The sequence below is a fragment of the Synchiropus splendidus genome, chromosome 17 (assembly GCF_027744825.2).
Source record: "Synchiropus splendidus isolate RoL2022-P1 chromosome 17, RoL_Sspl_1.0, whole genome shotgun sequence".
Classification (NCBI taxonomy): domain Eukaryota; kingdom Metazoa; phylum Chordata; class Actinopteri; order Syngnathiformes; family Callionymidae; genus Synchiropus; species Synchiropus splendidus.
Window position 1 is genome coordinate 12,339,366 of NC_071350.1, and position 11,177 is coordinate 12,350,542.

An 11,177-nucleotide genomic window follows, 5' to 3' on the forward strand; every position below is an offset into this window, starting at 1 on the left:
CTTGTGCTTTTGGAAGAAGACTTGATTTTTTTGACAAAAATATGTAAGATATGATTTGCAGTATCTAAAACCAACATGGATTCGGATCATTGGGATTTCAGGAGGTGACTTTGAGACTTGTTTACAGTGTGTTGTCACATTCCTTCATGGGATTACAACATCAGTCTTCCATCTAAATCCTGCTGCTGTCACCACACGAGTCCAAGACAGTTGCACGTAATACCTTCAGCTTCTTGGTTGCTGTTTCTGGTTTGCATTTCTCTCAATCCTGTCACAAATTAAAGTGTTCTACACCATTTATATGGTCTTTGTAAATATGTTGCATTGTTTGAATTGTCCTGCATTAAAATATTAACGTGTTCTATTTCATTTTAGTTGGTTCACTATTATTTTAATAGTTTATATCAGCCAGCCAGCAAATGTTCTGATATAATTTATAGTAAATACCAGTAGAAATCTAAAAAGAACCAATCAGTCTGAATCAACTCTTAATTATAAAACAATAAAATGTGAGGCCACGTTCGGTTGCTTTCGTTGATACTTTTATATTTAACGTTTTATAAATCGCCAAACGCGTTTTGGCCTCTTCTGCTTCCTGTAGTTTCACCGGAACCGTGGTTCGTGCGCACTTTTCGCGGGAGTTTAGCCGCCGGCTGTCAACAACAGTCCGTAAATTCGCCACAATATGAGTCTGTGGGTGGACAAGTATCGGCCGACTTTGCTGGGTAAACTCGACTTTCACAAGGAGCAAGCGGCCCAGCTGAAGAACTTGGTGAGTGGCTCCTGTATTCACGTTGCACTGTGGATTCTAGCTTAGCGCGTTTAGCTGAACGTTGACGGAAAACAACACGCCACACGGCTGTAGTAAAATGTTTTTATTAAGTTTACAGAGATGTGATCAACATTTTAATGAGCGAAAACATCCGTGTAATATTCGCTATAGTGATGTGCGGATCCATCCTGAAATATCGATGCCTCCGATACTAGATCTTAATTCTACAAAATCGATTCTCAGACCGAAATAGCGATACTTTCTATACCTAAGTAATTTGAGGTAATGTATGTCCTTAACCGGAACACGATGAAAAGTAAACTTTACTTTTTAGCTACCAAATGTTGTATTATTATTTTAAACCCAACTTAAGTTGTTAAATTCATAAATATATAACGTGAATTAATAATTTATGTTAATTTAACAGTGCAATTATTGTAACATTATTTGTTGAAATATTTTACTAGTAATTTCAGTTTGTAGTTGCCAGTATAATAATTGTTTGTACCCCCTTTTTGTAGCTAGAACCTAATAAGATTAAGTATTCAGTGCTGAGTAGTCTCATAATTTGTTTTTCAGTGAGATACCTGGGAATGAAATACTTCATAAATAATGTGCACAAATAATTAAAGAATAATTTATTTTAATGTTTTGTTTTTTTCAGACTAAATAAATGAACAATAACAATAACTCATCCTTGTATTCTTCAGGAAGCTATGATGAGGTGTAGTCACTTACATATCGGCATCGTTGATACCACCCTGAATATTACTGGGATCGGAAAGGAAGTCATTGGAATCGAACATCACTAATTCGAAATAACGCCGTAACATCTGTGTCTCTTCTGATTCTAGTTTCACGTCAGTCTCTCTTAAGTGCACATCATGGCAGGTGTAACTTCTGACCGGAGATTTTGTTTTGCAATGTAGTTGAAATTTCACCTACTGCACGTGAAATAAAGTAAAAATAAACAATAATATTAATTGTGACCAATAAATAAGTAAACCACAAACATCAAGGTCTGTTCACGATTCTCAGTCTGACATTATTATTATTATTTTGTTTTCTTTGTTATTGCACCTTGTACCAAAGCACTTTCCTCACTGACCTTGGCAATAAAGCTGATTCAGATTGTTGAACTAGATACATGAATTGCCCTTGATGTTGTTTCAGGTGCAATGTGGCGACTTCCCACATTTACTGGTCTACGGTCCATCAGGGGCGGGAAAGAAGACGCGCATTATGTGCCTGTTGCGGGAACTCTACGGTGCTGGAGTGGAGAAACTTCGCATTGAGCACCAAACCATTGTGGTGAGAAGAATATCAGAATCAGTCTGCAGTTTCCTCGTGTTCTGTGACATTGTAACGCTGCTTTAGGGTCGCGTGATAAAAAAAAACAAACAAAAAGATGACTTCATTTCCCCTTTTTGTCTTCCAGGCACCTTCGAAGAAGAAGATTGAGGTCAACACCATCGCCAGCAACTACCATTTAGAAGTCAATCCCAGGTGAGCTTCCGTCCCGTCCTTGTCTATTGATCCGGGGTGGTGACCAGTGCGACTTCCATAACAGCGACGCTGGAAACCAGGACCGTGTGGTGATCCAGGAGCTGATCAAAACTGTGGCTCAGTCTCAGCAGATCCAGTCGAGCACACAGAGAGAGTTTAAAGGTACATGTCTTCCTCCCCTGGTGGCCATTTTGAATCCTCGCTGCTGACCTCACTCTTTTCTTTTCAGTGGTGCTGCTGACAGAGGTGGACAAGCTCACCAAGGATGCCCAGCACGCTCTGCGCCGGACCATGGAGAAGTACATGTCCACGTGCCGACTGATCCTCTGCTCCAACTCCACGTCTAAAGTCATCGGGCCCATCAGGAGCCGTTGCCTGGCCGTCAGAGTTCCTCTCCCCAGCACAGAAGAGGTCAGGCTGTCGGCCTCAGGTCAGCTGGACCACAGCACTGACACCTGTTTGCTCGCAGGTCTGCAGCGTCCTCACATCCGTCTGCAAGAAGGAGGGTCTGACCCTCCCACCTGAGCTGGCCAAACAAATCAGCGAGAAGTCTGGACGGAATCTCCGCAAAGCTCTTCTGATGTGTGAAGCGTGTCGGGTGCAGCAGTACGTGCGGTCACTTTCCCTTCGTTTTTTAATAGAAACCAGAGCATTTATTCATTGATGATGCTCCGCAGGTATCCGTTCTCTTCAGACCAAGATGTTCCTGAGACAGACTGGGAAGTTTACCTCAGAGAGACCGCCAACGCTATCGTCAGCCAGCAGAGCCCGCAGAGGTCAGTAGGTCCAACCCTGTTAAGGACGTCAGCAGTTTTGAGGAAGTTGAGCTTGGATCTGAGTTGAGAGCGTTCATAACCTGTTTTTATTCATTCACATTTTGAGGAGTGAATTAGCAGGTAGCTACTTTCAAGCCGAGGGAGACCTGTCGTCTGCTTCTTAAGCTGTACATACTGTCACCTTAATGTGTTTTAACCAGTTGAGAAAACAAAGTCTCAGCTTTTGGGAGTCCCTCAGCACACCGTTCTGTTCCAGGCTGCTGGAGGTGCGAGCTCGACTCTATGAGCTGCTGACTCACTGCATCCCTCCCGACATCATCATGAAGGTTTGTCTCCGTCCTGCTTCCCCTCCACATGTCGCTTGTGACTAACAGTGCCATCGTCCACCAGGGTCTGGTGAAAGAGCTGCTGAGCAACTGCGACGGACAGCTGAAGACCGAGGTGGCGCACATGGCTGCTTTTTACGAACACAGAATGCAGCTGGGAAGCAAATCCATCTACCACCTGGAGGCCTTCACCGCCAAGTTCATGGCCATGTACAAGAAGTTCATGGAGGACGGCTTGGACGCCATGATGTTTTAGCTGTGGATGAACATTTGTCTAGCAGAACAGGCAATAAATCATTTGTTAGATTGTGTTGAGTGTGTTATATTTAATCATGAATAAACAACACAAAAGCAGCACTTGTCACAATAACACAGTCTTGATGGTGGGAATCTAAATCAGGTCTTTTGGAGCTGTAAAACATTGCAATGATCACATTCTCACACAGGATTCTGCAGGGTTTTCAGGCGACTGCGTGAGCTTCATTGGCCCTTTAAGCTTTGAAACAACAGTTTACGGCGTTCAACAACAGCCACAGTAACTAGTAACACTCCTTCTGCCTCTTCGCTGAGAAGTAGATGATGAGGACCAGAGTGATGAGAACCCCTGCCCCCACCAGAGTCAGGAAGCCCACCAGAGGCCTGTTGACCTGCACCTGGCAGCCCACGCACGGCTGAGGGCTTCTGGGGCACTGCTGCTCTGCTGCCCCCGGTGGCGGGAAGCCGTTGTGCTGGATGATGTGGCGGTAGTTGGAGAGCGAGGCCTTGATGATGACCTCCTCGTGGACCTGGCCGTACATGCCGAATCCTGGATCCCGTTGGTCGCTCAAGGCGTACGCAAAGTAGCCCTTGAGGTTTACTCCATCCAGAGTGTACGCTGAGGGAGGAGAGAGTCACACACTTGAGAGCAAGGGCACGTATTTAAAACTTAAATAGACATTCTGTGGCACATAAAGTGAGTGAGTAGTGTCAACACTACTCAACAAACATTTAGGTGGATACATTTTTTTATTAAGGTACATATTTAAGAACCTAAGTTTTACGTTTACAACTAAGTATATATTTAGAAAGAAAAATACACTTTTCATGACTGTAATGTGCATTTGTGGGTAAAAGTGCATTTAACAGTCAACTTATGCATGCAAACATTGTTTTTTTTTACTTTTAAACATAAATCTTTTTCAGGTAGACATTATTATACAACTTCAGGGTCTAAATGTACGCTGATCAATGAGGCATTTTTCCAGTTAAAAGTGATTCATTGTGATGAATAATTGTGTTGGGATTTAAGTCAAGATATGATTTTTTTGTTTACAATTGAGCTGCACTTTGGAGCAAAAAACAAAACAAAACTGAGGATTTGCTAAAATTTCACTCGCCAATCTGTGCATTTTTGGTGGCAAAGTTGAGCAATGAATTACTGGTTCACGACATGCAGGATGACTTAAGACAGTTTTGTCAAAGTCCACGCTAGTTCCTTGTTTGACAGATGCCTCTAGATACACGTTGAGTGAGTGGGTACATAGACATTACTAAGACTTGCATTATGCTTCTATATATTCTATCAATGTCTTTATGTCATTATGCTTCAAAATATTCTATCAATGTCAAACTCCACTGTAGTTCCTTGTTTGACATGCTTTGACAGATGCCTCTAGATACACGTCGAGTGAGTGGGTACATAGACATTATGACTTGCATTATGCTTCTATATATTCGATAGACATCATTGGATTTGAGCGTCAGAATTCCGCACCGAACCTCATCTTTTTCTTTAGTGAACGATTAAACTCTACATGGATGTGTCACTACATTAACATCGGGGCAAAGTGTATTTGTGTTCTATTTGTGTATTCAGTCGAGTAGTTCAGGCCAGTGACCCAAATAACTGTCTAATAATTAAACCCAGCTGAGGCAAAACACAGACGCAGCAGTGACTCCCATCACCTTTCAAGGCCTCGTTGATGTAGTTGTACAGGTAGTAGACCCTCAGGCTGTCTTTAAACTGGGCGGGGTCTTCCTGGACGCCGTTGGCCATCACGTAGACAGGAACGTTGCTGTAGTGCTCCTTCACCTAGGTGAGCGGGATCTCCGTCACGTGACGGTAAGAGAGGGGTGGTGCCGTGAGATGGAGGTCTCACCCAGTTGAGGGCCTTCCTGAGGCCCCAGGGCACGACAGGTCTCGGGGACTGGATCCATGTGGTGTCGATCATGTACTGCATCTCCAGCATGGCTGTGTACGTGTACCTGCAGACACCACAGAGGGGCTCACTTGTCCTGTCAGCTCCAGAAAACAAAGGCGGCTGCCGTACGTACGAGTCCTCTTTGGCGTGAGTGATCAGCTTGGTGCTGAAGTGGCTGATGGCAAAGAAGTCGTACGCCCCCTTCACCAGAAGTCTGTCCTCCTCGTTGAAGATCGGTAAACTGTCGAAAAATATCACAGGAACATCTTACTATCAGGCAAATAGTGTTTGCATAGCACTACATAGATCAGTGATTCCTAACCATAGGGCCCATGGTTGGGCTGCGAGCGCCCCCTAGAGGGCTGTTAAAAATGTTTTTCTTTTACACCTCTGAGTCGTGAGACGTTTTAAGACATTAGCCACATTCGTATGGTGGCATTAATCTGCCACTGCATTGACTTGACAGCTGCAAATCTGTAATAGCAAACAACTATAGAGAAGTTCTTGATGAAGACAGTGATGTCGCCGCCTGCCAACAGTAGAAACTGTTCATGAAAGCAATACTTTCATTTACACTTCCCTTATATCTTCTTTGGAGTTAAAAAAAAAATATATATATATATATATATATATAAATATATATATATATATATATATATATATATATATATATATATATATATATATATATATATAAAATATAAATACATTTTATTTTAGGATATTTCGACAGGGTTTATTCAGGCCAATTTTCTTAACGGTTTGCATCAAGTGCATTTTAGTAAATTTGATGAACATGACTTCACCTGGTTCTGCTGCTGGTTGGACTTTTCGATGACAAATTTCTTTGCACTGATCACATGATTTCATTTCACAAGGATTTGGTTTGTTTACGTGTAAGTAGATAAAAATGGTTGTTGATCACAAATGAAATGAAGAGTCATGAATCAGTTCTATTGAATGGGCGCCAAGATCAAAAAGGTTAAGGACCCCTGACATAGCTGACTTCTAAACCCCATTTTTGAGTGTATTTAAAGCTATATTTATTACATAGAACAGCATTTATCGCTGCTTCTTTTTAGTGGCCAAAAAACAATAATTCCAGCGCTTATACATGACATATTAAAATGTAACGTGTCAACTTGAATGGTTAAGGAAGGAATTTGTACTCAAGAGAGTTGAGCTGACGCAGCCAGCTCCTCATGCACGTGGGATAGTCGCCACTTCCGAATATAGGCTCTGCAAACCAGCCCACGCGGAAGTCCAGGACTCTCTTGGCCGGCTCCACGTCTTCACGCCTGAAGGAGAAGGCAGGTTCCATCCAGTCCATGTAGAGAGTCAGCGAGACCTGAAACACCCAGCGGAGGGTTGTAGCGTGACGGCAGGGATTGGGGCTTGCCGGCGCTGACCTGTCCTCCCTGGGCGTGTCTGAACTCGCGGTCGTAGGCCTGCCAGGCCAGAGCGTGCGCCCGCAGCATCTGGTGCGCCTCCTGGTAGCTCACCATCTCGTCGTTGGGCTCGTTCAGCGTGATCCACATCTTGACGTGATCTCCCAGCTCCCTGTAGCACAGTCGGGCGTAGTCGGCGAAGGCCTGCGGGGTCTCACTGAAGAGGAACCATGCGATCTGCGTAAGCGACCGAGCACATGGGCCGTAACGCAGAAACAAGCCTGCAGTAGGCCACTGACTGGTTCAGCCACTTGTTGACGGTGTCCAGCGGCGCCGGCATGCTGCTGCCCAGGCGGGTGTGGTGCCAGAGGGTGACCACCGGGGTGACCTGGGCCTGCAGCAGCTGGCGGGTGAAGCAGCGGTAGTAACCCAGCAGGGTGGTGTTGGGGCGGGACACGTCGCCCGTGGGCACCAGTGCCGACCAATTCAGGGAGAAGTGGAAGTGGGTCACGCCCACGGCGGTGATTTCATCCACCTGAAGCACCGGCAGGAGGTTTGCACGGCTCAGACGGTGGGGGTCGGGCAGCTGAGCTCACCTGTTGCTGGATGGTGACGTAATCGGCGCAGTGTGGCGATCGGCGTAAAGGTGGTGCGCTCAAGCCTTCCAGCCTGATCAGCTCGCCGTTGTTGGAGATGTTCCACAGGTACACGCTGGAGTCGGCAAACTGGCTAGGGGTGGTCTCCACCTGCCACACGGCGCCAACACGTTACTACTGAGGCGCTGATCCCGTTCTATCCAAGGAAACACCCACCCACCTGAATGGAGTTGGCAGAGACCCCCCAGGCAAAGTCGCAGGGGAAGACCCCCTGAGCCGGACGGTTCTCCGGCAGTTCAGGGAAACCTTTTCTCTGGATGACGTTTCTATGCAGAAGAATTCTTCGTCATTTCAAATCTCCAGATGCTGCATCCATTTTTCAGAGCGATCGGAGGCGGAATCTTTGACCGGCCGGCAGCAGCAGACCTGTAGAAGGTGGCCGACGTCTTGGGCTCCCTCTTCATGTCGGGGGTTTTAAAGTTCACGTAGTACAGCCCTCGCCGTATCCCGTACTCACGGTGCCACTCGAAGCCGTCGATCAGGGACCAGGCCGTGTAGCCGATGACGTTCACCCCGTCAATGACGATAGCTGGGACCCGGACGACACACGGGAAGTCAACGGAATTCAGTTTGGGTGAGTGTCTGTCATGTGTTCAGGCTTGGTTAATTCAGGTTTGTTTGATCCAGACTTGTTGAATCCAGGTTTGTTTAACTGATTGATTGCCTTTGTTCATTAGGTTTGTTTAATCCAGGTTTGTTTAATTCAGGCTTGTTTAATCCAGGTTTGTTTAATTCTGACTTCTTTAATGCAACTTTGTTTAATTCCGTTTGGTTTAATCCAGACTTGTTTAATTCAGGTTTGTTTAATCCAGGTTTGTTTAATCCAAGTCTGTTTCATTTAGGCTTGTTTAATCTAGGTTTGTTAAATTCAGAATCATTCAATCCAGGCTTGTTTAATTCGGACTTCCTTAATGCAACTTTGTTTAATTCGGTTTGGTTTAATACAGGTTTGTTTAAACCAGGCCTGTTTCATTTAGGCTTGTTTAATCTAGTTTTGTTTAATTCTGTTTCATTCAATGCAGGCTTTTTTAATTCAGACTTTTTTTTCTGTTTGGTTTAATATAGGCTTGTTTAATTCTGTATTGTTTAATCCAGGGTTATTTAATCCAGTCTTGTTTAATTCTCTATTGTTTAATCCAGGGTTATTTAATCCAGACTTGTTTCATTCAGGTTTGTTTAATCCAGGCCTGTTTAATTTGGACTTGTTTAATCTAGGTTTGTTTAATTCAGAATCAATCAATCCAGGCTTGTTTAATACAGACTTCTTTAATGCAACTTTGTTTAATTCTGTTTGGTTTAATACAGGCTTGTTTAAGTCTGGATTGTTTAATCCAGGCTACAATAATGCAAGATTATTTAAACCAGGCTAGTTTAATATGGGTTTGTTCAATTCTGTTTTTAATTCCATCAAGTTTGGATGATCCAAATGAGTAAAAAGTAAAGAGTAAAAAATGGAATGGCATGAAGTGGAATATTTCGACGACTGCTGAGGTCAGCAGGAAAGCACAGTAAATATGGTCCCTCGAGGTATTCAACCTTCAGACACACTTGTTGTTTGAGCCGTGACCAAATGTATAGGTGATAACTGAGTTGTAGCGATCTGCATTTCGTCTCTCCTCCACTGATTAAGTTCTACTCACACTTGAGGGCCTCGGAGATGAACCTCTTGAGGTAGTACATGTGTTTGGGGTCTTCAGTCTTGGTGTTGCCCAGGACGTACCTGTTCCAGGGGACAGAGACGTGAGGCGCCAGAGACCGACCCGCTGGAGAGGCTCGTGCCGACCTACCAGCCGCTCTGCACCACAAAGATGGGCGGCTTGTCGTACTCGGCGCTGACCCAGTAGAGCAGCATCCTCAGGTCCAGTTCCTCCTGCTGCCCGAACTTCAGGCTGTCGTTGATGAACTGGAAACTCAGAGCGGCTCCGTGGGAGAGAGCGAAGAAGTCAGCCGTCCCTCGCACCTGCTCCCTCTCCTCTTCAGTGAAGGAGGGCAGCCTGGAGCCCAGAGTGGCCTTCATGCAGGGCGGGTAGTCCCCGTCCGTGAAGAGAGGCCGGGCGAACCAGCCCAGCACGTGGTCCAGGGAGCACTGGCAGTCTCGCAGGCTGTCCAGCCGAGTGTGGATGGGCTTGATCCAGTGAGAGGCCAGCGCCATCGACACCTTGCCGCGCTGCCGGGGACGGTAGTGGCGGTTGTAGAGGTGCCAGGCAGCAGCGTGGGCCTGCGGGTCACACAGATCCAGGTCCATGTAGTGAGGCAACATTTCTGGCACTTACGTGTTGCTAGTCGTTTCACCTGTTTGTTTGGAAGTAAAAATATTGCTCTCAGTTTAGGATTAAGATCGACTTTATGATTGAGACTTGTTTAATGCAACTTTGTTTCATTCTGGATTGCTAAATCCAGGCTTGGATAATTCAGGTTCATTTGATCCAGACTTGTTGAATCCAAATTTAACTGATTGATTGCCTTTGTTCATTAGGATTGTTTAATCCAGACTAATTTCATTTGGACTTCTTTAGTTCTTTACTTCTCTAATTCTGTTTGGTTTAATTCTGGGTTGTTTAATTCAGGCTATTTTAATCCAGGATTATTTCATCCAGACTTGTTTAATTCAGCTTTGTTTAATCCAGGTTATTTAAGTAAAGTTTATTTAATCCAGGCCTGTTTCATTTAGTCTTGTTTAATCTAGGTTTGTGTAATTCAGTTTCATTCAATCAAGGCTTGGAACTTCGGCGCTTCATTTTCTACAGAACTTTCTTTGAACACCCCAAAACGAGCGTCATCGGGTCACCTTCAGTAGGTTGTGTCCCACGCGGAAGGGAAGGTCCGGGTCGTTCTTGATCCCGGGCGCCACCACTCCGGTGCCGTAGCCATGTCGGGCCACGACGAACGGGTTGTCGATGGTAATCCAGAACTTGACGTCATCCCCAAACGTCTGGAAGCAGAAGTCCGCGTAGTCGCTGAAGATGCGCACCATGTCCGGGCTGCTCCATCCGCCCAGCGTCTGCTGCAGATGCTCCGGCAGGTCCCAGTGGTAGAGCGTGACCACCGGCTGGACCCGGATGTCCTTCAGCCTCCGGATCAGACGCCGGTAGTAGTTGGTGCCCAGTTCGTTGTAGCTCCCGCGGGTGCCGTTGGGGAAGATCCGGGCCCAGGAGAGGGAGAAGCGGTAGTGGGAGACGCCGAGTTGGCGGATGGCGCGGATGTCGGCGTTGATGTTGTGGTAGGAGTCGCTGCCCACGTCTCCCTTCGCCACCCGCGTCCCCCCGCGGGTGAAGGTGTCCCAGATGGACGGACCCTTCCCGTCCTTCTCGAACGCCCCCTCCACCTGGTAGGCGGCCGTGCCCACCGCCCAGATGAAGTCCCGGGGGAAGGTGTCGTAGAGGAAGGCTTTGTCGCCCGGGTACGGCCGCCGGCTGAAGCGGCTCCACGTTTTCAGACCCGCGTTCGGCTTCAGGTCAGCGCAGCCGAGGAAGAGGAGCAGGAGCAGAGCGCACGCGGCCGTTCCGCTCATGGTGTCATGAATGCGCGCGGCTTCTCGTTGAAACCCTGCGCTTCTCCGAACCTGTCAATTAT

The 11,177-nt window shown here is 46.1% G+C and overlaps 2 protein-coding genes across 3 annotated transcripts; one reads left to right on the top strand and one right to left on the bottom strand.

The window, feature by feature from the left end:
- The first annotated feature begins 613 nt into the window (after nucleotides 1-613).
- rfc3 (replication factor C (activator 1) 3) lies at nucleotides 614-3,663 on the top strand. 2 transcript variants are annotated; one of them, XM_053848026.1, is made up of 9 exons: nucleotides 614-772; nucleotides 1,946-2,083; nucleotides 2,211-2,278; nucleotides 2,343-2,440; nucleotides 2,508-2,689; nucleotides 2,748-2,884; nucleotides 2,956-3,054; nucleotides 3,311-3,380; nucleotides 3,445-3,663. In XM_053848026.1, the coding sequence occupies exons 1-9, from the start codon at nucleotides 686-688 to the stop codon at nucleotides 3,634-3,636; spliced, it is 1,071 nt and encodes a 356-aa protein (XP_053704001.1). In that variant the 5' UTR covers nucleotides 614-685; the 3' UTR covers nucleotides 3,637-3,663. The 2 variants fall into 2 exon arrangements, with proteins under 2 accessions (XP_053704001.1, XP_053704003.1); XM_053848028.1 differs by lacking the exons at nucleotides 3,311-3,380; nucleotides 3,445-3,663 and adding an exon at nucleotides 3,161-3,233.
- A 22-nt stretch (nucleotides 3,664-3,685) lies between these two features.
- Nucleotides 3,686-11,151, bottom strand: kl (klotho). Its single transcript, XM_053848025.1, has 13 exons — nucleotides 10,393-11,151; nucleotides 9,392-9,822; nucleotides 9,245-9,324; nucleotides 7,971-8,133; nucleotides 7,765-7,870; nucleotides 7,545-7,694; nucleotides 7,248-7,483; nucleotides 6,970-7,165; nucleotides 6,730-6,908; nucleotides 5,694-5,801; nucleotides 5,519-5,624; nucleotides 5,325-5,451; nucleotides 3,686-4,254 (listed from the first exon to the last, which is right to left on the bottom strand). Exons 1-13 carry the CDS (start codon nucleotides 11,113-11,115, stop codon nucleotides 3,920-3,922), a joined length of 2,940 nt encoding a protein of 979 aa, XP_053704000.1. The 5' UTR covers nucleotides 11,116-11,151; the 3' UTR covers nucleotides 3,686-3,919.
- Between the last annotated feature and the right edge of the window lie 26 nt (nucleotides 11,152-11,177).